This window comes from Chaetodon auriga, chromosome 16, assembly GCF_051107435.1.
Source record: "Chaetodon auriga isolate fChaAug3 chromosome 16, fChaAug3.hap1, whole genome shotgun sequence".
Taxonomy (NCBI): domain Eukaryota; kingdom Metazoa; phylum Chordata; class Actinopteri; order Chaetodontiformes; family Chaetodontidae; genus Chaetodon; species Chaetodon auriga.
Genome location: NC_135089.1, coordinates 11,639,259 through 11,665,624, shown reverse-complemented (window position 1 = coordinate 11,665,624; position 26,366 = coordinate 11,639,259). Strand labels below are relative to the sequence as shown.

Sequence of the window (26,366 nt, the reverse complement as noted above, 5' to 3'; positions counted from 1 at the left end):
GAAACCACATGCAGTGGGGTGTGGGGCCTGCTCACCAGGTGCCTGCACCAGTTCTACTGGTGCCTGTTTCCTGTTTTTGAGCCGTGTAAACACAGCCCTCTCTGTACAGAAGGCACAGAGATAAAACTGATATTGATCTTCTCATCTGCAGCGGAATTCCCACAATGTTGTTTTTTTGATTGTTACCTTCTGGCTAAATTGCATTTTTAAGTTCATTCATATTTAGAATCTGATATGTGAGTTTGGTCTTCAATGTATTAACATGCATGTCAAGTCCTTGGAGAGGGCATAATGATTCACACACTGGCTCTGTGTTACTGTGCTGATTCTTCGTGGCAGAAGCCTGCTTCAGTCAAGAAATTCCTGCTTTTGTTGGGCAATGGTCCAAAACTCAGAGAAAGGTTACAGTGTAGGCTACTTTAACCAGTGTTAACTGCAGCAAAAGCTAAGACAATCATAGATGTAGACAACCAGGGCACACCAGCTGCTTGGAGCACCTGTAAAAAAATATTTATTAAATGTAACTGTGTCTTTTAGGCACTGACTGCAGTTAAATATTCCATATTTTCCCAATCCCAACCTTAAGATGCAGCAATCTCAATCAACACTCACAATCTTAGCATTAAAAAAAAAAAATAGAATTTAATGTGAAAGTCATTAACTTCAAGTTGACACCCATGAAAAGTTATCATACATGAGAGTTTTGCAGCCTGACCTCTAAATGCATCTTTGACTACATGATCACATGAGAATAAAATTACCTACTGTATTCAGATGCCACCCTGAACACCCTTTGGAACGGTCCACTCTTACCAAGTCGGCACAATAGTCTTGATTGACACAAGAGAAGCAGTCTAGCAGCATTAACTGGAATCAAGCACATTTAGCATAGTCAATTTTAAAGATCTGTACCCACACAGCACAGTGATATCTTTTTAAAAAAAGGCACATCAGCCACATTAAATGATTCATCATCAATGATCCAAATGCTGAATCAGTCTATACAAAAATATACATACTGTATCTGTTCAGTGAACAGGCTCACTGAGAAATACAACATTGCACAATAAAACTACCCAAATGTTCAACGACATCTAGACATGTTTCCCACAATAAACAGAGGCCAAATGTTTTTGGGACAAACACGTTTTTGGGCATGCTGTTATAAAAAAAAAAAAATACAATAAAAAAAATCTCTTTACTCAGTCCAGCTACAAGAGAATGTCCAACAACTCCTTCTTGGCTATCTGACTTCCTCGAGGCAGAGACGGACTTGTGGACGGGTCTGTGGGGGAACATTTTAACCCAGGTGAGCAGAAGGCACTTAACTAAGGGTGCAGCTGTTGCACCTGGCAGTGGATCCCAGGCACTGCAGGCCTGGTCCTCACCAGCTCAGGGTGCAGCAACCAACTCCCACTTGATGTCCACTCTTGAAGGCAATGCTCCCGTCTGTGCTGGGTCCACCTGACTCTGGTCCAGTTCACACTGGCTCATTGTCCACTGTAAAAGGATCTGGCAGAGTGTGTATCTCAGGCTGACTGGACTCTCTTTGTCCGAGAGGATCTGTAGGGGATTCTGAGGCAAATGTGGGGTTCATTGTTTGACTGTCTAAGTCAGTCTGTGTGCACAGTGCTGCTGCTGCTGGCTGCGCTGTCTGAACTGGCAAATGTGAGGATACAGGCTCATGTGGTGATGCAGAGGGCACTGATTCAGCAGGTGTTGAGTGAGAGACCTGCGCAGGCTGTGAAGAACATGTAGGTTCCTGGGTTTGTGAGGCGGGTGATGATGTGTTTGTTGGCAGCTGTTGTGTGTATGGCTCATTTTGTCTTTGTGGTCTGAGATATGTGAACTGGGCCTGTGTTTTTGCAAGCTGCTCTGCAGCGGAGTAATAAGGCAGGAATGGCCTCTCAGATGCACAGGTCCGCATGGCCAGGTAGGTGTGCATCAGCAGGTGGGGGAAGCGGGATGTGAAGTAGGAGACAAAGTCATCAGGGATGGAGCCCAGAGTCTCCTGCACCTCAGCAGGCAACTCTCGGTAATGATGTTTCTGTTGAGGGAAGGTCAAACGTTTGAGTGTAACAGTCGAGACCAGTTTCTTTGAAACACAAAGCATGAGATTTCATTCCTACCTTGTTTCTCATTGCACGCAGCAGATCTCTGACTGACCCTCCCTTGTAGGAGCGAAATTTCCGCAGATCTGCCAAAGAAAGAGAGAAAGATAAAACCCAATGCACCAGCCAGTATGCCGATGTGAGAATGTGTCACCTCTCACAGACTTCAGACCAGACGGACGCTCAGTTTTTTTTTAGAGATAGATGCAGGTGGTTGGTTATGATCCAATTATTTCAGTGATGAATTTTATCATTTTAGGCAACAGGATACAGTTTCAGTGTAACTATGAACATACATCATGCTCATCAAAGCATTTCTCCAATTAGCTCTCTAACATGAAATAACACCGGAGTCATTATTTAATTTAATTAACCAGGGGCGCCAGGAGCTTGTATGTGACATGAAATGTTAGCCAGTCCCACACCTGTCTGCAGTGGCACTGTGATGTGTTCTCTCCAGTCACCCTTGACAACAGCCCTCCCTCCTCTCTCCAGCTGTCTCACAATTGGTCCGTCCAGCGGTTCCTTTTCAATTCGGTCGCTCACATCCTGCAAAGCAACCACAAAAAAAAACTTGAATTTCAACTACTATGCCAGGCAGCCTGCAGTCTCATTCTCACTCAGAGCATTAATATATGCAAAAAAAAAAAAAAGACGAACAGATCTATTATACAGTACATTAATGAAGTTCTGTGGGTTCATAAGCGTCTGTAAAGACTTAGTTAACTGAAGAGGGTAGTTTACATACATCCAGCAACCATTTAAAGTAGATATTGTAAATAATCAGCTCTTTATACAGTCCAGTTCAGACAACCTGGCATTACCGCACAAAGCACCATAAGATGCATGCATGTGCACACATGTTTGCCTAGATTTACATGCACTTATGAAGAGGTTTACTCATGAAAAATAGAATGTACAGGAGGATTTTTACAAATTTCAAAAACACTTGAGCGTGTGCACAGACTGGTCTGTAACAGCGCAATGCACTGTCTGCATCGCACCAGGATGTGGTTTGAGTAAGCAGAGGTTTAAAACACATCGAGGGCAGACTACGACATGTGATACAATAAGCAGTGACACTGTCTGATCAGTCAAAAAGAGCTGACCTGAAAGAACTGCAGCTCCTTCTCCAGGCTCCAGAAGAAAGGGTGTTTGAGAACACTCTCAGCTGACGGCCTCCTGTGTGGCTCCACGCTCAGCATCTGCTCTATTAGATCTCTGGCTACAATGTCCCCTGGTAAACGACACAGACATGCTGGTTTTGACAATGTGCTCACAAGGTATGATAATACAGAATACACAGCAAAATCAAAAGTTCAGTCCTCACCATGTCTGTCAGTCTGCAGGTGGTCGAGGCTGTATGTGCCCAGTAGGATGTTTGCTTGCCTCTGCAGAGACTTGCCAAAGGGGTGACTTCCCTGAGACACCACGTAGTAAAACACACAGCCAGCAGAGAAGATATCCACAGTGCAGGTCTACAAGGGACAGAAGAAAGATATGGATGGTCATAGTGTGGAATAAAATGAAACACACATTTTAACAGTAGTATTATGTGTATACAGTGGGAGTTTAAGAGTACGTCTGTTCATCCTGAACAGTTCTGTACAGGAAGATCTGTTCGGTATTTGACTTCCTTGGTTCGGCACACCCTATGACTCAAACAATTACTGTGAAAATAGACTATTTAACAGTGCTACCTGAAAGCTTTCAGCTGTAGCATGCTTCGTTGGCTTAGCCCAGTTAACCACATTAGTCAGGCTCACGTATGAGTATGTTAGTGGAAACACTTCAAACATGTGGAGTCATTTAGGACGGCATCAAACAAATGTGTTGATTAGCAGAACGAGACAAAGACAGATGAGAGGGCAAGTCCTTCTGCCCACAGCGTTCAGGCAGCCGCTCACTGCAGATCCAGACTGAAGCAATAACTCACACTGTAGAGAATACAGGATTTAAGCATATGGTGAAAGTGCTTGTACCATCTTGTGTGTATTTTCACTCATGCTCAGCTGCCCAGTATAAACAAGCACAAGCTGCAGTTGTTCATATCAAACAGTGAATGTTGTGTACAGTTATACCACCCAGTATACAGTATCAAGTTATATATACAAGTGCTGCTTTATTTAGTCAGTTATCTGTTTGCTATGAGACAAATGGGTACTACAACTTCAAACAAATCCCCTCTAAGGAGTCCACTCCATTAGAGATCAAAACACTTCTTCTTAAACTTTTAATGTTCTTTAATCAGCTTTTATGTTTTGATTTTCTGCTCCTTTTGGTCCTACGTTCACCCTATGGATAGTTTTTAGTTATTGGTTCTGTCAAAACTGGAGAACTTTTGGGTGACGGCTTCTTAGATGCTTCTGTTTTGTCAACTTCAGCTTGTTTTTCATAGTTTTATCAGACTTTTAAATTAGGTGACTGCACACCTCTACACAAAGCATACATTTCCACCACAGGAGCTGCTGCTCTGCCACTGACTCACCGGGTTGTCTTTGCAGTCCTCGCTGAGAACCTCGGGGGCAATCCAGCCCTCAGTGCCCGGCACCCCAGACCTCCTACTGAAACTGTGGCGGCCCACTGCTAGCTTCTTACACAAGCCAAAGTCAGAGATCATGGCCCGGACCCGACCATGGGCATTGGGCATGGAGACCAGGATGTTGTGGGGTTTCAGGTCCCTGTGGACTGAAGTACAAGTATGAAGGTGAGAAGAGGAAAAACAAGCTGTCCATTACTTAAGGGCTTTCTGTACTGTTTGGTAATACAGAAAAGCAGATAATGATGACAAAGTGATTTTGTACTCAGTGATGGATACCTATGTTGAGAGAATGCAGATGGGCCAGTCCTGACATGGTCTGCTGAAGAAGCATAACTGGCTCTAGTCCATGACGCTCAAAATCCTTCCTCTCCACATACTAGAAAGATGAAAGACAGTGTAGTACAATAATTATAATGGGGCGTCACATTTTCACAACTTTGAGGTTGTGCACCAAATTAATTTCAGCATGGGAGTCCTTGGAAGTCCTTTCTTCACAGTTCAGTGTTCCATGAAAAATGACACAATGACATTGAATCCTTACTAATTCCTCCACTTACTGCCAAAATTTAAAAACCGCACTCACACTCACAGTACTGCATCATTAATGCAACATCAATTAAAACTGGGCCGCTATTAACAAAATACTTGAGTTCTGCTAATAGCAGAACAACACACCACTAACTCAACTTTTCCCAGACTCCAAAAAGGTGCTTAAGTGATCTGTTAAGGCATTCATTACCTCCTGAAGTGAGGCAGCACACAGCTCAATGGCGATGTACTGGAACTGACGGTCCCTCTCAGTGCAGAAGTAGCGGATGACATTTGGATGCTCGTCCGACTCCCTCAACAGCTGGACTTCCCGGTCTGCAAAGCTGAAGCACTCTGGGAGAATCCTCTTCACTGCCACTGGACGATTGTCAAACCGACCCCTTGTGGAGAAACAGTGGAAATACAACTTAAATTCCTTCAGTATTTTACAAATTAAACATCATGAAAACATGCTGATTGGCTGTTCAGACTTACCTATACACAATTGTGCCCTCAGCACCATGACCCAAGACCTCTTTGGGATGGAAAGTTATGTTGCCCACTCTGACAATATTGGAGTCTTCCTCTGAAAGAACAAATCAAATACAAAATTACAGACAGTGAAAACTGGGTTAAAAAAGTGTTCAACAAGCATCAACAAAGAGTGTATGCATGTGATCTTTAATGGCTCAATCCTTACCACCATCTTCGTGCTCATTGGCAGAGCTTCCCAGCTCAGACACAGACAGGTTGGAGTGGTTGGAGGCGCGGGGGGTGATGTTGGGACTGCTGTGGTCTGAGCACTCGGACCGAGTGCGGGCCACCTCCAGATAGTCGCTGTCTGGGACTAAGCCCAGGCCCACGTCTGCAGGGGGGAATGGCTGCTGTCTCTGGAGGAGCTCCAGCCTCTCTTCCATCTGCCTCTGAAACTCCTGGTGCTGCAGCTGCTGCTGCTTGTGAACGCTCTGTGGTGAGTGAGGAAACTCTGTGTAAGCCCAACAATTTGATACTGCAGCGTGTACTATGCGTACTCTGCAGAGTCCACTAGCAAATGTGACACTTGTAGTCTTGGTTCTACATATGAATGATTTTCTGTCGTCACTAAGTAGTGCAGGCACTCAACGGTCCACTAGGTGGTGGTGTCTGACTTACTTTTGGGTAGGTAATCACGAAGGCCACCCAGCCAGCCAGGAGGAAAGTGGAGAAGATGATGGTGGCCATGTCTTTGAGCATAGAGTCCACAGGCGCCTCTGGACGCACAGTGCGACCACTGTTCCTGGGCTCTTCGATAGATGTTTCTTGCAAAGGAGGAGGGCCATCGTCCATGCCACTATCATTCACCTTCTACAGCACGGTGGGAAAACAGAGTGAGGAAATGTGCACAGATGTTTTGATGCCTGAAAAATCTTCTCAACAAAATGCCATGTGGCACACACCTCCTCCACTTTTTTGTCAGTAGTAGGTGGGATGACATTGCCTTGATTGCGAGGGAAGCTGTCAGGGAACTTCTCCAGGATCTTGGTGTGAGCTTCAGGGGGCGTCTCATGATGACCTGAAATGCCGAAATTAGCGAACTACTTAATCATCAACATTATCATCAGAAACACAGCCACACACCGAAACCAAACACAGAATTTCAGCTTTGATACTCATAGTGTTCCATGTTTAAATGGCAAGGAAACACTGTATAATGTTGTTAAATCACGTGATTCATTTTATCATCCAGCAGAGGGCAGTCTCACTGCAATAGTCACTCAAAGCGCAGTGGACCATTCAAGGCCCTGGACTTCAAAATGTGGTGAGTACGGAGTGCCCCACACATTGTTAGTGAAACTAAGACTTCTTTTTTGGTGGTGACTCTGAAACTCTCCCCCTCACTGTACCAGGAAAGGTCACAGTAATCAGAGTAGGTCGTTTAGACCAGATATTGCTTTGTGTTTTATGTACTGATTTAGTACCTATGAGGAGCAGGTAGTTCCTCATGAAGTTGATACGGTTTCGCTCTCGGAGTGCAGCATTGAACTTGACACTGGTACTGGGTGTGATGACACACTCCTTGTCCTCTTCAGTCTCCTTGCTGTCAGGGCCCTCCAGCATGGGGAAGGTGCTACCACGAGGCTGTGTGTACACAAATGAGCATGCACAAACATTTAAGACATTCAGACTTATTTGCTGTTAGATGTCCCACAGGATTAAGGTAGAAAATACTCTGAGGCAGGCCAGTGAGGCAAAGTGACTTGAGTTGGGGCAAGCTAAGACACAAACAGGAACAGGATGTCTTCATGTGAACTCACTGGCATACCTGGAAACTACTAACCAAAAAATGAAGACTGATGACGAAACCAAAGAAGAAGAAAAACAACTGGTGAAGTTTGACTCAATACAAAACTTACACACACCTTAATATTCATGTCTTACTTTTTTGACTTTTTAAGCAATTCTTGTATACATTCTGTGTTCTGTCTGTATGTTTAATTGCTACTGCAACAAATCAATTTCCCAAATTGGGATCAATAAAGGAGCAGTCTAAATCTAAGTCTTACTGATAAGGATTGTGTTTTGCCTAAATGGAGATATACATGTAACTGCCACTCACCACCACAGTGACTCCATCATGCACCAGGGAGGGAGAGGCATACAGACTGGTGGAGTATTTGCCCACATACAAAGTGGCCCTGAAAAAGGAAAAAAAAAAAAAAAAAAAAAAGCACAGTAAAACAACTGCCTGCTTATTTTTAAAAGCACACTACACTGTCCACATTTCATGCTAAATGTATGACAGAATACAATCTTAAGAACACATCTGGAGTGTATATATCATTACAGATTAAAAATAGAGACATTTCAAAATGGAGTTCTCCATCATTTCTGTAAATTGGTGAAGCTTTCATAGAGAATCAACCACTGAAAGCCCCATTTGTCCTTTCCAGCAGAGGCAGGTGTGAACACAATACATAAAAATAAATATAGTACTGCAGTGTGAAACCAGCGCTGAAACCAGGCTTGTCGGCACTCACTTATTAGTTATTACATGTCTAGACTCCATCCCAACATTAAGCAATCTCACGTCTTACAAAACTATATCTTGATTTCACCCTTTCAGTGATTAAGGCTGTTATGATTAATAGGCAGAAAGTTCCAACATGTTTAAAAGAGTGTTTAGCCAACGTTTACTCCCTGAATGATGACAGAATTCAAAAACCAAATGAAACTACTACAAAGAAAAATGTAGTAGTAACAATCATACAAATAAAAGCCTTTAAAAATGGACAAAAAAAGATGGGATCAATCAGTCATTTCACTCATGTCTGCTTACATGAACTTGTTTTGAGGCTTCTTCTCTTTGGGAAACGGGTATTTCCACTGGGTGATACGGCCAGCCTCTCCAGACATGAAGGTGAGGTAACGCAGGGTTTCCACGGCCACATTAGTGTGAGCAACTTTGCGGAGGCCCTCGCGTTGCCAGATATACATGGCCACCACCGGTGAGTTATAGTTCTGCACCCACTGAACGTCCCCTGATTCGCTGTCCACAGTCACCACAAGGCCGTCACCGTTGGACACAAAATGAGCCATCTCTGTGGGGAACCAAAGAGCAAACAAATGACTGGCACCGTCTGTCAGAAGCTAAACAAAACCAAAATAACTGGCATGTCCAAGGGTCTCACTGTATTTGGTGTCGTCATCAGGAAGGGTGGAGGCGTAGTCAGAATAGGTGGCATTCCAGCGCAGTTCCCTGCTTTTGGTGTCGTACATTGTGATGGTATACTCTAACAGGGATGAACAACAAGGGATTATTCACACGGGGAAAGAAAGTACTTTCCTTATGTAACATACACAAAAGCCGGGCGTTGAGTATCCGTTTCTGGGTGTCAGTGCAAAGTGGTGTTGAATTTCCTTTGCTTCAAAAAACGGGATTCATAGGGTGGAAAATGCGGAGACATGGTGAAACAAAATCCAGCACATATGCTGCTGGATGACAAAGGGAGTGCTGACTTGACACCAAGTTAAGGATATATAGTGTTCATTTTGAGGGCTCTTACGCACTTGGTCCTTGTCTACAATTACCATCCCAGCTTCCCCAGCTTTAAACACTGCATGGACAGACTGGGGGCTGATCTTGTTGAAGCAAGGGTGGGGATAGCAGACGAGATGAGCAGTAGGTAAATAAGGGTTTGCCAACACCTTTGAGTTAGAGCATGCAAAACAAATAGGCCTCTTGATTAGCCAGATTAAATCAGTAATTGATTGCTGCAGTCATGATGGGACTTAGGATAAGGCTGGCCAGGTAAGGGCTGGTTTTGTTTTTACCTGTGCGTCCCAGATACAGAAGAGATGAAGAGGGACACAGCATCTCGGCAAAAGAGGAAGTCAGGGTCTGCTGTTTTTCACCAGTCAACAGGTCCACCACGTACCACAAGTCCTGCTTCTTGCCTGCACACGAGAACATACGCAAACACACACACAACATTATTTACCTCTGCCATAATTACAGCATTTATGTTGCCCCTGGAAAATGCACGACCATGGCTTTGTAAATGGGCTCTCTGTGGCTTTTTTCCTTCACAAAATCGAGGGTATAAAGATTAACAAATTTGTGATTTTGGCTGATCTAAAGAAAACTGACTATTTACATGAAACTGTAAACTGACCGGAAGGCGCACTGGTGGAATAACATGTAGCTATTTAATCTCTCCAGTGATGCGTGTTACCATTCTATCACTGAACAACCAAGCCGTCATGGCCTCTTTGTAAAGGCATCTCACTTATTCTGTCATTGCAGGGAGTGGCAGTAGAAACCTAATCATGGGTTATTATAGAACAATGATAAACTGATGAATAAGGAAAAACGGTCATGCCTGATATTCCTGCAAACTCTACTCTTACACACAAACAGATTTAGAGAGTGAGAATTCCAGTCCAGTCTGTGACACTGTCAGACCTTTGCATCTCCAACGTGCCTTGTGCCAGCAGCAGCAGCAGCTTCACTTGAATGAAAACAAAAGCTCTGCTGATAATGACTACGGGGCGGCAAATGTCACCTGCTTCCCTTTAAACAAAGATACGCAGTCGCTACGGTAGATTAGCTTTAGTCTGTTAACCGTTTTAAATTCAAAAGAACACCGGCTGCGACCGCAGGTTGAGTGGAATTGAAAGGTACTGTAAGATATTCGGTTTAAGCCAGATAAGACCAGTTCATTTAGGTGAGCACACACACTGGGACATGGACTGCACGTGTTTATGGATAAGACAACTACAGAACAATGTGTTTAACCAAAAGGCATAATAAAATCCATATTGGAGAGCTAGCCTTACCCATGTAAAGGACTCCATCAGAGCTGCGACAGGGAGAAGCTTGGACCAGCTCAGGGATAGTGAACGGTAATTTCTGTTTGAGTGAAACGAATGAACATTGGAAAACAATAAGATGCTCTGCACCATGATACATGTTGCATTCACCACCACAGCTGCAACTTCAGAGTGATTGTGCATTTTCTCAGCATAACTTGTATCTTCCATACACATATGTGGTGAGAGGATATGTTTTTTTTTTTCTTCTTTTCAGAGAACAGAGGACACAGTGGTATTTCTTTAAAGGGAGGGAGATTGTGGTTTGTGATAAAAAGATTTCCTCTTACTGTGAGGCCTTCGTTGTTCTTTCCTCCCAGAGAGTACAGGCTGCCATCATTGGGGTCCGGCAGAAAGGCTGGTCTACAGTAAAGATTTAAGAAGATTCATTACATCTCTAGACCAGTAAAGAGAGTGACAGATAAGACAAGCTCAACAGGTCACCATATCCATTTCCATTCACCATCTTTTGTTACAGACAGGTGCAGTGCACAAGGATGTATACACATACACCCATGCAGAAAAACAACTCAAAGGTACGTACTCTGCCACATGTGTCGGGACCTGAAGAACTGGATCTGTGAGGAGGGAAAGGGAGACAAGATGCAATTCAGGACTGACAGGAAAATTAACCAACAATGGAAGTGCTACGAGTAGCTATTGAGAAAGAGAATGACATGAACATCAGTGACATTCAACCACACAGAACACAAAGTCCAGATGAAGATGAATTCCCCTGGGGCAAACATGCAAGGCAAACAATCATGTCTGCAAACAGCTTTCCATGAAGAAGTCAAGCATGTAACACCAGTGATGGGAACAAAGAAAATAAAAACAGATTGAATATTTTCTTAAAATTGTATTTTTCCACAACATGATTAGTCACTCTTATGATTAGTCACTCTTATGATTAGTCACTCTTATGATTACAAAATGTGCTTAAATCATAAAACGCGGAAATCAGGAAAAATTAAAACGGGATGTTGTGATGCGCAGCGGTCTGAGGCCATCACCCAGTCGGTGTGCTGAATGACTGAGACCAATATGCTGCCAATGTGTGTTGGAGAAGGCATAGGATACAAAGCAAGTTTGTACCTTGGATCTGAGTATGTTATGCTGTTGAGAGCTACTGTGACTAAACACACAGAGAAACACTTGGAGCACAAGAAGGACAAGCAAAAGTCAAGTAGGGCAGACAAGCTGGCTCTGACAACTGCTGGACAGCTCTCACTAATGAAAACTACATTACAACTACCTACCACTTCATCAGTGCTGACTGGGGAATGCAGTCCAGTGTGCTGCTCAGCTCAAAATTAACCATGTAGTTACTGGTTAATGGGTTTCAGACTATCAAAAGCAAAATTAACTGAAAATGACATCCCTTGTAGAAGGTCAAGACACTGCGATAGCCCTTTAAGACAAGAGCCAAAGAGTAACCTTAATCCAATCCTCAATTGCTACTAGACAAACACACACCTCCCGACAGTGTGAACATACAGGGTGTGGACCAGATGGTGCTGATCTCTGTGGAGGTGCCTGAAGGGGTCAACAATAGTAGGGGGAAGCATAGGATTACCTGAAGGTGGTCAATGACTCCTGCTCAAGAAGCACCTTTATTCATAATGTGTAATTCCAGATTGGTGGTGAGAAAACAACGGTTCTGCATGTTGGACAGATATACAGCACCTCTGGTTGGCTGATGTACAAATATATGTTCACAAAGTCAACAGAGAGTGACAAGCAAACAGTGAGAGGATATACATGTGGGCTGAGCTGTCTTGGTCCAGGGAAAAGATTCCTGCTTCCCCCTCATTACGTGGGTGTATGGTTGCTTGACTGGAGCACAACAACAGGTGTGTGCACAGCCTGGTAGAGAACCAGTCAAATTTATATTCAACAGCTTTTCCAGAAAAACAGATGATGTGGAGGAAGCAGCCTGTGACTATTAATGACATAGGTATTAGGTGAACCTAACCGGGACTCGTAGGTTCAAACCACAGTAGTTTCACTATGCCGTAAAATCTTTGAGCCTTAAAAATGAGAGGAAATGTATGTTTAAAACAGGAAAGGTGTTCGACTGTCGTACTACTGGTATGGCTCTTATTCTAAGATAAATTCCCCAAAACAACAATATGACTTTTTTCAAGACATGTTTTTCCTACATGTGCCTACATTAACATGGTAATCATGGTACATGCTGTGTGTGCAGGTGATACTAAAGCAAAGTTGCTTACCCTTGTCCACTCTGACCTTGATTACAGGCTATATTTGCCCCTCTCTCAGTTAATAATTACCCAGTTTCCATGCCTAACAGAACATCTCACAGTATTTTCTTTGGCTCAATCTCACAAAACATTTCCTAGTCAATAATAACAATAAAAAAGCCCAATCAGGATTCTTTGACCAAATTAATTACAGTCAAAGTTGTAGATTAATATATATCTATATCTAGATATAGATATAGATATAGATAGATAGATAGACACACACACACACATATATATATACATATATATAAGGCGTGTTTTATTGCCATGTTCACAAAAACGACTGGTATAAACAAACCTTGGACACCACTAGAAAGCATTAGACTTCTTGTCAACTATTAGGAGTGGCAATGCATTCAAATCCTTTTGTTTAAACCAGGGGTGGAGAACCTCCCGCCTCCAGGCCACATACAAAACCGTTGGATCCGGCTCCGGAGGCAATTCATGAATGCAATATAGCAACTCAGAAACACAGTAATTACTTTTTTGAGCAATACGAAGAAAATTACATAAAATAGCAGACCATTACATCCTTCCAAGTGGTCCCTGAACGCAACATGTACATAGCTATTGATGTCATCAATGCATCATGGCAACTGTCAAGAAAACGAAAGCAGATGTGTAGTGTCACATGCACAAAAGATTATTTTTTGTTCAAGTAAAAGGCAAGCCAACGTGATGAAGTCATGAAAAAGTCAAATATTAAGTATCATTACAGTCCGAAACATGCTAAACTGAATGAGCCGCAAGGACAGATGCCCTCAGATAAACTTAGTGCTCTTCAGCAGAGTTTGGATGCCCAGCAAGTACCTCTCAGAGTTAAACCTAAAGCTCTAGCCAGCTTCTCAGCTCTCTGCTTTCATATGTGAAATCACTGAAGTGAAATTAAAGCTGTGGCAAGTGCAACTGGAAAGAGGAAACACTGCATTTTCCTACTCTGCAAGAACAACAGCCTGCTCTGACATCTGGATATGATGATGAGTGTGAAAACTCCTTCAGGCATTTGATGGGAGGTTTTCAGGACATGAAAAGTAAACAACAAGGACTGAACATGTTTGCTATAATGTTTAATGTGGAACCAGCTGATGTGCCTGACAACCTACAACATGAAATCATTAAACAGGAGCAGTTCTTTCCAAATCTGCCTCGGTTCATCTCAAGACTGACTGACCCAAACCTGGAGCACCAGATGCAAGTCGCATCATCAACATTCACATTCTCTTCTTACCTTCTTTCAGAGTCCATTTGATAGAGCCCGACTTCTTGCTAACAGCGTGGAGGTTTCCATCCAGGGTGGAGACAAAGAGCAGGCTTTCAGGAAGGGAAACTGTGCTTGCACTGCAAAACCCCTACAGACACACAACACAAAAATTAAGGTGATGAACTGTAAACAACAACATCTCTACTCAGGACTAAAATAACCCATTTATAATGCACATGAGTAAAAGCGATAGCATACTAAACTCAAGTCATTAGCAGGCAGGCATGCGTGAGCATGCATGCTCCCACTTAAGTTCATGGGTTAGGTCAAAATGTTGTGCTCCTGCATCAAGGCTGTGAATAATGACTTCAGCTACAAACCACTTAATCATTTCCTATTCCTCACACACACCTGGAGCAAACATTAGCAACAAGTTGAAATTACATCATGCTTATTAAATTATTCACACCCTGAAAACTGGCAGAAGGTCTAGTGTTTGACAGAAAAGAGACGCCTGTCTTCATCATCACTCCAGTAGCCATTTACTGGACGGGGGTGGGGGTGGAGGGTTGCCAAAGGGAGTGTGCCATCTTGGTTTTCTTTACAAATCAATAGACTTCAAATCAATACCTTACAATGACAGCTGTAGGAGGGGACTGACTGGCTAGGGTTGCTACGTAGTGGAAAGTAAACAAACTGGGCATTTGGTTGAGCATGAGTGCATGGTCTAAACTTCAGCATTACACTCACACTACCACCCAGCACACCTTATACGGTTGGTTTGGTTGATTTTAATGGATTTCACAATGAACTGAGTGAAGACAGTGCTTCATCTCTCTCTGCCCAGATGAATAGTGGGCAGACAGGCCATATGGGAACACTTCTTTCCAGAACCTTTTACTCCCACTCAGAAATACGGGCGACACTTGGATTGGTTCATAATATGACAGACAGTGTATAAAAGACGGCAGTACAATGGTAGTCATCGGGGATATACAAAGAGAAAACCAAGAGAAAGGAAACGCAAAAGAAGATACATCAAATCCAGTGAAAACAATTGAACCCTAAACCACAACAGCAGCAAAACGACCCAGCCTCATGACTTGGCTTATGCCAGAATTAACAACACTGTGGGTGATGTGTGCTCCACTCACCCACTATGGAATTCTAAAAACGCCGCTCTTGATAACCAAGCTGTGGGCTTCTTATGGTTTTTGGCACCAATGTGCAGGAAGAGGTCCAGTGGGGGTGTTTGAGAACTCTGACTTCCCACCAAACCTGAGAGGACTGTATGAACTCAGCCTGACCAGTCTGTGTACTTTGATAGAAACTGCTCAAGATCATAGGCAACTGGGACACATGCGCTTTCTCAACCAAAAGAACTGAGGAGGGCATCAGTGGCCCATCATCAGGGTCAGAGTATGAATAAAAAATCCGGGAATGCCAGTAAGTCTACCACCTTTACCACAGGAGGCCTGAAAAGCTGAGAAGCTGAGACAGATCTCATTCTCCTGCTGAACCATGGTGATATTGATCAACATCCCTGACTAACCCCCCCCCCCCCCCCCAAGAGCTCCGTGGGGGCAGCGCAAATAGCTCCTACATATAATGCAGATTAGCAGTGACGACATATTACTCTCCTGAGCATCTAGCTACTTTTGAGGAAGATGTGGTTTAAGTGCTCTGAAGTCAGACTTGAACAAACCACCAGAGCTAGTAAGTCAGGCCTGGGCATGGAGAGCACATGCAACCACCATCACAGACTCACTCAGGGGGTTCCTCTTTGTCACACAGCTTGCATTTCCTTACAAAACCAGTCAAGTCATAAAAAATACCCGATGCACAACAATCTGAGAGTCACAAGCTGTTATTTCACAACTCTCATCATTTTCTCCCTGTGTTCTTCAGCTTAAACTTAAAACGGGAAAATACTATCTGGTTAAAACTGAGCAAACAGAAACCAGTGCCAAAACAACCCCACAAACTGAAAGTTTCACATTTGCCTACGGGTCCCATGCTGTAGTCTCACATCCTATACAAGCGTTTGTGTCAATATTATGCACCTGTGACTGTTCCCACTGAGCTGTATACTCACGAGCAGCACACAACTGTACAGGGAGAATCATAACCAACTTGTTTTTGGACCCCCCCGTAACCTCTATCAGGGTTCTTGGTTTCACAAGCAAATAACTTTCTTACCATCTGTTAGCCTCTTAGTTTGGGGTGGATGCTGTTGTTCAGCAACTGTTGAATATAACATAGTATTGGGCCATCACATTTACAAAGTATGGCTGTTATAAAGCTTTTTTTAGTAGACTTGCTCAATGTCGGGACATTACCTCTCATTTCCTCATTCTGTGTAACACAGAAATGTGTAGTTGTTGCGTAAGCGTGTTACATAATACTACAGAACTGGGAGAAACCAGGGTCTTGGCAAGTTCTGAGGTCTTCACTTTGTTGTCTGCAATGAGGCCAGACATGCTTAAAGGGACACCGACTACAACACTCATGATATCACCGGTAACGGTAAGCCTGGAGTCTTGCATACCAGACCAACCTGCACAGAGGACAGGCTGTAATTGGCAGCTTTATACACAAGCACTTCAGTAGTACACCAGCATTATAGCCCCTTTGTCCAATACTCTCATCTCTTCAAGATGGTAGAGTATTTCATCACCATCCAACAGTTACACCCCTATCTCTGACTTAAACCAGTGCACTGGGGCAAAGACTGTAAAAAAAGCAACTACTTGTCTAGACGATCTAGAGATGCTCCCACTATTAGCTGATCGTCATTACAAAGGATCTGATTAGCAGCTGTGAAAGTCTTCTGAAAAACACATCAGAAAGTAAATAAGGCAAACAAATGTATGCCACCCAGCCACTCTATCATGACTGCCCTGCATCCTCAAAGAAAAAAAAAACTTTTTGAGTGTCACTTTTATGATGCATCAGCATCATATGTACGAACATAATAATGTACTAACATGTCAGAAGCAGACATTGGGCGGCCGCTTACTGCAGCACAGCCTCTCATAAAGGTTTGTGCCAACAGACAGACAATGTTAATGGTAGGCCAGATGAATTGGTAGTGTCACCTGAAACACAGATTCGGTGTTCTGTTTACTGGGTGTGTGAAATGCACACACAGATTTTCATCTATTATCTGACCTTTGAAGGCTGGTACGTGGTCATTTAGAAATGCATGCAGGAGAGAGAGGCAAATACCGAATCTTAACGATAAGTACATGGTTCGACAAGAGGTTTCGTGAAGCACCACTTTACTATTCTATGCTATTACAGCAGCTCCCTGAAAACTGCATGGGAAACTGATTTCAAAACTGCATTTGGAGAAAAAGAAATGTATTTGTTTATATTCCTATGTCATTCTAGGGTTTAATAAAATGCCAATCACAAAAAAAGGTAAGCACGTGGCTGGCAAATGCACTGAAACTTTATGAGAATTTAATGAATCACTCTTGAAATTTGTAGTGAGTCTGACTAAATCTATCCTGGATATAAGATTCATTGTGAAGTGGTAGCGGGGTCACTTATGCAGGAAGTTTCTGTGAAAATTTTAAAAAAGAGGAAACATTCAATTGGTGATTGTTATCAGAAATTACAATAACAGCAAATGAGTCATCAAACGGGCCCTAAGAGGCCTCACTACAGTGTCTCTTTAACAGACAAAAACAAATTTTTCTACATGACACTTGTACTACAGGATATCATCTAGTCTGAACTCTCCCATGTATTAATTGGGCCTAACCTAAATGTTATGGCTTTCTGTTTAAAAGTGGAACAACTCTCCTACCACGAAACTGTCTGCAGCAATAAGCAGCCTGTTTGCAGCTTGCTTTGGTGGAGACAAAAAAACCAACACAGGAACCAAGAAATACTTATCTCACACCTGGTAACTTGTCATGAGAAGTGTTGTGCAGCAACAACTTCAAGCCATCAAAAATATGTTTTAGAGTCAACTAAGAAACCCCCTCATGCACTGTACATGAGAAAATGTGAGCAACACAGAATTAAGAGCAGCCTGATGATCAATCAGTCCTACATGAAAGCAGTCATTAGAGGTCTCCATTTAGGGCTGCATATAAATGACACAGGCTTGGGGATGTTTTATTTTCATCACAGTCTCAGACACCAATGGGCTGAATTATACTAGGATGAGACCACAAAGGGAGCTTGGGGAGATTTTAAAATTTAGTGGAGAAACATCTTAGCAACCTTCCCTGTCAACACTGTGTATCAGCTGCACTCTGCGTGGTCTTGCTTCAGCGGGGAGAATGTCACGTGTTGGCCCTCGTTCAGGCACACAAAGCATAGCCAATCTACTCTTCAGATAAGATAGTCCAAGATCAGAACTGTTTTATTTTTGCAAATCAGCCTGTCTTAGTTCAATCTGAATGTCTTCACAGGCAAAAATCTAAAGAAATAAAATATGGCGATAGTGACAGAGCAGTGGGTTAATGCTGTTATAAAGGTCCAGCAGAGTGTGTGAAGAAGCATCAACAAACAAACAAACAGTAACGGCTGCTGAAGCAGTTAGTTAGATTTTAGTCACTGCTGGCACATCCTCCTTACAATGGAAAATCAGATGGCCTTAAAAATAGTCCAACTGTGAAGAACAGAGTGAGAAGAGATGAGTCTTCTTTTCTGTTGCTCTTTTATTTGTATCTCTCTCTCTCTATCTATCTATCTATCTCTCTCTAACACACACACACACACACACACACACACACACTTATGTAAAAATCTATAGATAGCCTATCATCATTTGTCGCACCCGCTGCACCAGCAGACTGTAACAGGCTGAGAGAAGAACCTGAGACATGATATGGGATTAAAAGGCTACTTTAATCTGCTGCTTAGCTTCAGTGGTTTGCTAGCTTGGTGGCTAATGTCTCTGCCTGGAGATTTCCTGGGGATCTGGCTCAGTTTCAGCAAGTTAGCTGGCTCCCTTTTGTACTATGGAATCCATTCTCTGTTTACAAGTTGCTTTGGAAAACAATACATCTCAACCAGATTTATTGTATTCCGGCAATCCCTTGTGAAGTAACTGGTACTTTACAGTCATAACGTTTGTGTACCACATCATGCTGTGTGTCGATGTGCACAAAAACATAGATGTTTGTGTGGTTATTTTGTACTGGCCTGCCGCAGGTTGTGTATGATTTAATCAGAGTAACCACAAACGTTCACCATGGGTAACAATGCCATGCCCTGGTGTGGAACTTTTTAAATTAGAGACTACAGATGAAGCACACATACTGCCTCTGTCCAGCTAACTTCAGATGGCTGTAGAGATCTAATCAAATGAAAGGGAAGGCTTTCATGAAGTCGAATGCACGTGTGGATGAAAGACGCTGTGGGAATCATCCTTTAAACTGTACTTCAGCAGAGGGACAGGTATTTTCTTGCATTAGGCTTCTATTCTTACCGTTTGATCTAAATGTGTCATCTGCTTGGAGCATCTATTTAAAGTATTTATGTCTGCAGGCATCTATTGGTGAGCCAAATGTCCAAGACCCCAATTTCACCAACACATTAGCCCCTCACCTTTGCACCGTGCACTGTGCAGGGCCAAATAATATCAAATGATTAGTCCTAAGGTTGCAGCTGTTGTGAAAGTAAATGACTAGTGTTCAGTCTTGTCAAAATAAATAAGTGTGAGTTAACATGCAAGTAGTACATATATACGTTAGTATATTTTCCAAATCTTAACAACATCAACCAGACCTTAGTGTTAAAGGTATAAGGCCTAAGTTTCAACAGTAGGAATACGAAAATGACTTTTCTTAAGTTCAGTAAGGTTTCTTATCTAATTCTGGCACACTTGGAGGGAGTTGATGAGATGAAAACATTGACCTGAAGGAAAACGTTTCCCTGAACACTGGTCTGATAGATCAGAAGTGTCCTACGCTGTTGATTAAATGTTGGATAAATTAATAACAGGGTTTCTAGAGCATATATTACTTAAAAACGGCTGCTTTTAGCCAGCGAGCTAACGTTAATGTTAGCTTACTTCTGTCATGTCGAGACGACACGCAGCATTCAGACTGAATTAAACGCTCACTGAATGACAAACACTTTAGTTTGGACTTACAATGTTTGAGGGACTGAAGGCAGAAAAGCACTATCGTAGAGTGAAAAGTGTAGTTTAGCGGGTGACTCCGAGCTAATGTCATCTAACTTAAGCTAGCTTATCCAGTTAGCCCCTCTTACCTTTTGTGGGAGACCAGCGCAGCAAAGCAACGCCAAAATGCACCACAACCGGGTCCGACTGCTCACTGTCCAGTCCATATTTTCTGGTCTCAAGCCGGGATAGACAGCTGGTCCGGAGGGCCGCCGACTACATAGAAAACGTGATTTTGTCAACAGCCAGATGTTAGAATTTTTTTTAACAACGTTGTCACGTTAAAGGCACTGAGCCTGCCGCGGTGGGTACAACGCTGGATCTGCTCCTTCCTGAAATGAAACCTGTGGGGGTTGGACTTTGGGATAGAGATATCCACGCGAGTGGAGGAGGGGAGCTGTGGAATCAGCGTGAGCCAATGAGAAAAGGCCCACAGACACCGGATGTGCTATAAAAAACATCCGGGGGACATTTTCTGCAGAAGTCCGTCCCTTGAAAGCATGCTTTCACTGATAAGACGAGACCGACTCGAGATATTTGCGTTTAACATGAAAAGTTTATTAGCTTCATATTTTCCGGTCAGTGTTATGATACTTGACTTGGGTTCGCAGAAGAAAGTACGTCCGGTTTGATGAAGCGTGAAGTGAAGAAGATGCAGAAGTGTGAGTAGGCCGCACCGGCTTGGAAATGCGGGGGTAAGTTTTACTACTATTATTATTTTCAAACAACTTAAAATGACAAACACAATAAATAATGTTCCTCTGTTTAACATTATGTCTTGCAGTGCTCATGGCCGGTGATCAACTCTGCTCGATGCAGTGTTTTTTGAGGTATTGCACATCCACACGTGGGCAGAAGGGTGGTGTATGTTCAGATGAAGGTCGAACAAGGCTCGTCTGATTTTATGACAGTGAGTATTTAGAAAACAGATCTTTTAGTCTCCTTCGTTTTGGTTCACGAATGATGATTTTCGTGCGTTAGACTTCTGATGTGCAAATGAAGTCAACATATTCAATCTGACCTGACCCACAGACACCAGTGTGTTGTGTGTTTCAATAATCAAGTTCACTGACTTTTTTTTTTTCTTTGCAGGATTGCAGGAAATGGGTTGTGGTGTGCATGGATATCTGGATTAGGTATATATGATTGTAAGTATCTTGAGTGAGCAGGACGTGTATGACAGTGGTTATGAATGATGATCATGATGCGTTAGACTTCTGATTAATATTGAAGACAATTTTAATCTGACCTAACCCACATCCATTTATGAATGGATGGGATTAATGGGTAACTGAGCTCATTCAAGGTTGTTTCCTTTTGCAGAAACCTGACTGATACTCAAGAAACAGACATGCTGGACACAGCGTAAAATACAAGGTGATGCCATGACTCTTATCGGTTTGCTGTACATGTACTTTTGAACCAGAACATTTATAAATGTTTATTTGCACTGTAGGATGCAATAAATGCCTTGAATCAATAAAGCGTTTGTCCACAAGCATCATCGTTCATTGAATTCTTGGTGAATTGATTTTTAGGCACTGTGCTTTGAACCTGAATGGCCTTTTCCTTGGCTGTTCACACAGGTCAAGAGTAGTGCAAGATCATGTCACGTCTTGTCATAACTGGAGTTTCTTGGCTGTTTTCACCAAGTCTCTCTTTTAAAGCAAGACACAGAATTTAAATGCCATTCACATCAACCTTTTAGATATAGAAATTTGAAGAAGTGAGTGTTGAAATAAGGATGCAGTACTGCAGAGACTGTTAGTCCCTGCTTACTCACATTGTGTTATCACTGCTACATGTGAATATATTAATCTGAAGAATAACAATTGTAGCTTGATAATGTGTGTTGTTTTTTTTTTTTAACAATTTACAACAAAATTTTAGAGTGCAGCAATTTTGCCACTTTTCTTTCTTTTATATCCATGTAAAGTGAGTATCTTTGCATTTTGGACTGTTGGATGGACGAAATGAGACATTAACAGCATCACCTAGGACCCCTGGTCAAATGTGGTGGTCATTTTTCAGTATTTTCTAATTTTTTAATAGACAAAACCTTCAGTTGATTAATGTCAAAAAAATAATTGTCAGAACAACTAATTATGAGAAGAACCAATGCCGGCCCAAACTCGATTTAAAAATAAAGACATGTGACACGGATGGATGCCTTTTAATGAGGCCTCTGTCTTCTTAAGTTTCCTCCTTTCCTGTTGTAGATGGATAGAGAGTACTTTATTGATCCCCTGAGGGAAACTGCAGGTAGCCACAAAGGCGCACACATTTCTTCCAAGCAAAAGGTTTTATTGATCCACAACGATCAGAACCAGAACATTCTGTGACATCACTGAACACAACAGCAATGTTTTCATGTTTTCATCACTGTGCAAATGAACAACACCGAAAACCTGTGAAAACAAAAGGGCATGTCTGAACAGACAGTAATGGCACAAAGACAATTTTTCTCTCTATCTCCAACTGATGCAACAAATGTGGCGGCTCACTATGGAGGAATGTTTGATTATTTTAAAGGCACTTTCTGCCTCATACACTTTGCCAACACACACAATGAACGTAAAACATAAAATAGTCGCCTCTTAAGCAGCCAGGTGTCTTGGCAGATTACAGAGTTACTGTTGTAGTTTTGGTGTTATTCCTCTTAAATGTATACAGTACAGAAAGAACAGCAAATCAATAAATAATTCAAAAAAGAGCATTCATAAGCTGGATGTCTGCTGACAACATCAAATAATATGGCTAATATCCAGTATGTTATTCAGATAAACCAGGAAGAGCAGGTATGTTTCCCTCTCTTCATCTAAAACCTTTGTGTCACCATGGTCAGAAAAGGGCTCCAGTCTCCTGCTGCCCTCAAACACACACACACAAAAAAAAAAATCACTCCCTGCAGATTACACCTCCATCTAATGAATGTCCAGCTACAATTATCCAAACTTCTGCTGTGCATCACTGCAGTGGCCTCAACTGGAGCTCAAGATAATTAACCGATTGCTTATTTGTCACCGTTCACATCATACAGTGGCCTTCGAAGAGGACTGAGAGATTGCTTTGGCAATAAAAACAGAAAATTATTACTTCTGCTCAACTCTGAGTATAACATGAAAAGAAGTGTCGAAGCATGTTGCGTAGAAGCACGTCGTCAGTGAATGAGCTGTTCCTTGCACAGTCAGGGAGCTGCATTCCTATTTATACATTCATCAGACCTAGGCAATGTTCAGCTGCTGTGTTTGCAGATATGTTTTAATTCACCCCCATGAAGTCAGTTGTAGCTCTAGTCCCAATAAACACAGGTAAAAGCACACAGGCTGTGTGTGTTATGATAGTGTCCATGGTGGATTTAAACTGACCCAGCATCTTTGATGGACACAGTGCCATTGATCTGTTTGCATATAAGTGCCAGGCGGCTGGCACAGGCAGAAGTGTGGATGGGTGGTAAATGAGTCTCAGTATTCCTGTGTATTAATGGACGCAGGGGCTTTCCGCAAAATCAGCTCCAAATTGTATTAAATTTTTAGGATTATTCCCTCAGTTGTTTGCTCACTCTGACAGACACTCTTCATCAGGGGCCTCAAAGTTCTCTTAGAGTTATAGCAAACGATTAACTGCTGGATTAGAAAGGTTGCACAAAAAGTTTAGACTGTACACCTATCGTGTTTGCTGCGGCTGTACATCACAGGTATTATGGTTCTTCTGATTGAATGGGATGGCTATTTGTCGATCCACGCTCGCACATTTGTGAAACAGTCTTGACGTGCCCCCATTTGTTATATTTCATCAGAGAATTAATCATAATGTTTGATGTCACACAAATGAAGCCGTGTGATTGGATGACAGTCTATGAGTCACAATTCTCTTCCGTTTTTCCTGTTTTTAGTAGCCACAGATGATCACAAGCTCACCCAGCGCTTCCAGTTTTGTGAGTGCACTTCACGACTGGCCATAGAGCGGTGCAACAATGGGACTGGAACATGGGTAAAAAGACTGGGAGTGTTGGCCCGGCACACTGCTGCACCCGCGGGTGTTTGAGGCGGGGCAGCGTCTTGTCATATTGCCATGATGATAAAATGTCTGTCGTTATACGCTTTGAACTGCAGTTTTCACATGTCCGAGACCTCAGACTCCTCAGGCTCTGGGTCCTTCAAGGCATCATTTGTCACAGTAACCAAGTTGGCATTTGAACGTGTGTCCATGGCAGAGTGCATGATGGGTAGCCATACATCATCCATGTTTGGCATCACAAATATTTTCTGTCGGAGGACAAGGACAGCAACAAGCAAAGTCATCTTAATTTCACAATAAAAAGAGGAAGATGACACTGAAATATGCCTGTTCAAAAGCTATTGTGAAAGGAATGGAGCAAGAACTACTAATGAATATGCTTTTATAGCTAAAAATTATACTGAATAAGGACAGTGGCATGAGATTATATCTGTTAACCAGAATTAGTGAAAAACAACCTGAAACATATCATCTTATATGCATCAAACCCTGCACAAGAGTTTGGCTTTTGTTGAAAGCCAGATATACACACAAGTGACAACAGTGTGTACTGTATTTTACTGGAGGCATGGTTGGGGGGTTGGTACATAATAATAACCCTCAGAGGAGCCAGCAGGGATAAATGTAGATGTGTGGTAGACCTGACAGGGACACAGTAGTTTGCAGGTATGCCTCAGGGTGGTTATCTAGCAGTAGGCTGATCATTACTTTGAATATATATATATATGAGGGGTGGGACAGCCACAGGCACAATGCTTTGAAGTGCATATAGGTGGGCAGCCATAAATTAATCCTCTTTTACCACCTTAATTCTCACCCTAAAACATCTGGAGGAGAGTTTCTTTGTCCTTGGGCAAACATTTAGCTCCAGGTTGAACACCTTAGTGGGATATGACTTCACCTACGAACTATCCTGACAGTCTATATTAATTTGCATGCACAGTTGCCTGTTTTTCTCAGTGTATACCTGGAACTCCTGGTCCAGTTTCTTCTCAATCCAATCAGTCACATGAACTAATGTGACCTCCCTCTCGCCCAGTTTAGGCCGTGCTTTCAGCTCCAGGTGAGGTGGACTCCGGAAACCATACCTGACAGCGGAAGAAGAGGAGGAAAGATTGATGGCAAGAAAATGACATAAACTCATACAAATTGAACTGCAGTCTGCAGCATAGGGTTCTCAGTAAACACTGAATTCAATGCATTTCCCTATTTTGCAACTTGAGGCTTATTGTTGAAGAAATGTGCTACACAAACTGACATCACAATGGTCCCAGCCTTGTTTGACTTGTGACCCCCTCACCATAGATCATGGACTTACGGTGTACATGAACTTTGAGCAGTTCAGACAATGAGTGATTTTCCCCGCTAGGACTGTTTCATTTGAAGGATTTTTGATGCCTAGAGAGGTAAAAGTATGCAGTATTTACAAGAAAAAATATGGAAGAATCAGTAAAACCCCTCAGAGTTTTCTTGGTATTCACTCACAGGTTGAGAATCAATGTTGTAGATGCTGGTGTAGGTTATCATTATTACTATTACTATAAAGTGCACAGTGTTTACTTAAGGATTTAATATTTATTATCTCAATGAAAATACATACTTTTGCGCCCTCATTGTCTTAGTTCAGTAAAACATTTTTATTTTACTGGGTCAGTATTTGCCCAGCAGAGGGTGCTATGTTATATTCTCAAGCCAGAAATCTCATACATTCACTGACTACATTCCAGTCCTCAATGCACTCCTCCCTGGAAGTGAACGTACCATATCCTGTCCGTGGGGGGAGGTGGGATGTTGACAGCCAGCGTCCCGCGGCACTCTTGCACCTCCACAGTGAGCAGCAGGGGCGTGTTGGACACCTCTTCCATCTTCTTCTTAATGAACTCCGTCTCTGTGGCTTTCTGGAAGTACTTCGACTTGGCTATCTTATCCACAAAGCGCATGATCTTGCTGGGCCTGTGGCCTCCCACATAGCTGCATGAGCAGAGGATGGAAACGGAGGAGGAGGAGGAGGAGGAGAAGGAGGAGGGGAGGCAAGGAGTGAGTCAGGTTTATGATTTATTCATAACAGCATCTCTTGCTACTCGGCACCCACGATGGAGGGGAGTGGCCGCCTGCTACATTAAATAAGCAGCAAGCTTTCAAATGTGTGGGACCGACTGAGTGGGTGGACTGATAGGACAGAAAATTCTGCTTCAACACATCA

At 42.6% G+C, this 26,366-nt stretch overlaps 2 protein-coding genes and 1 long non-coding RNA gene across 5 annotated transcripts in view; 1 reads left to right on the top strand and 2 right to left on the bottom strand.

Moving 5' to 3' along the window:
* Positions 1–932: 932 nt before the first annotated feature.
* On the bottom strand, positions 933–20,482 carry ern1 (endoplasmic reticulum to nucleus signaling 1). Its single transcript, XM_076751656.1, has 22 exons — positions 20,233–20,482; positions 14,026–14,146; positions 11,075–11,108; positions 10,821–10,893; positions 10,498–10,570; positions 9,493–9,615; positions 8,850–8,951; positions 8,498–8,759; positions 7,778–7,856; positions 7,140–7,299; positions 6,618–6,733; positions 6,334–6,525; positions 5,882–6,146; positions 5,677–5,767; positions 5,393–5,582; positions 4,930–5,029; positions 4,600–4,799; positions 3,442–3,589; positions 3,221–3,348; positions 2,537–2,660; positions 2,130–2,197; positions 933–2,047 (listed from the first exon to the last, which is right to left on the bottom strand). The coding sequence occupies exons 1-22, from the start codon at positions 20,308–20,310 to the stop codon at positions 1,481–1,483; spliced, it is 3,294 nt and encodes a 1,097-aa protein (XP_076607771.1). The 5' UTR covers positions 20,311–20,482; the 3' UTR covers positions 933–1,480.
* Positions 20,483–20,622: 140 nt separating this feature from the next.
* LOC143333574 (uncharacterized) lies at positions 20,623–21,639 on the top strand. The gene is made up of 4 exons (XR_013078285.1): positions 20,623–20,838; positions 20,928–21,053; positions 21,236–21,291; positions 21,467–21,639. It is a non-coding gene; the product is annotated as an uncharacterized LOC143333574 (long non-coding RNA).
* A 793-nt stretch (positions 21,640–22,432) lies between these two features.
* Positions 22,433–26,366, bottom strand: part of tex2 (testis expressed 2) — a 29,511-nt gene continuing 25,577 nt past the window's right edge. For all 3 annotated transcript variants that reach the window (XM_076751655.1, XM_076751654.1, XM_076751653.1), the window contains exons 11-13: positions 25,925–26,134; positions 25,131–25,251; positions 22,433–24,411 (exon numbers count right to left, since the gene is read on the bottom strand). In XM_076751655.1, the coding sequence (XP_076607770.1) occupies positions 24,262–24,411; positions 25,131–25,251; positions 25,925–26,134 (481 nt within the window). In that variant the 3' untranslated portion in view covers positions 22,433–24,261. The remainder of the gene's footprint in view (positions 24,412–25,130; positions 25,252–25,924; positions 26,135–26,366) is intronic.

What these genes read in the sequence shown, in the direction of transcription:
- ern1 (XM_076751656.1), bottom strand. Translation starts at nt 20,310, where the DNA reads ATGGACTGGACAGTGAGCAGTCGGACCCGGTTGTGGTGCATTTTGGCG. An exon ending in CAAATGGACTCTGAAAGAAG is followed by an intron (nt 11,109 to 14,025) that starts GTAAGAAGAGAA and finishes CCCTCCTCACAG; the next exon opens with ATCCAGTTCTTCAGGTCCCG. An exon ending in CAATGAGCACGAAGATGGTG is followed by an intron (nt 5,768 to 5,881) that starts GTAAGGATTGAG and finishes TTGTTCTTTCAG; the next exon opens with AGGAAGACTCCAATATTGTC.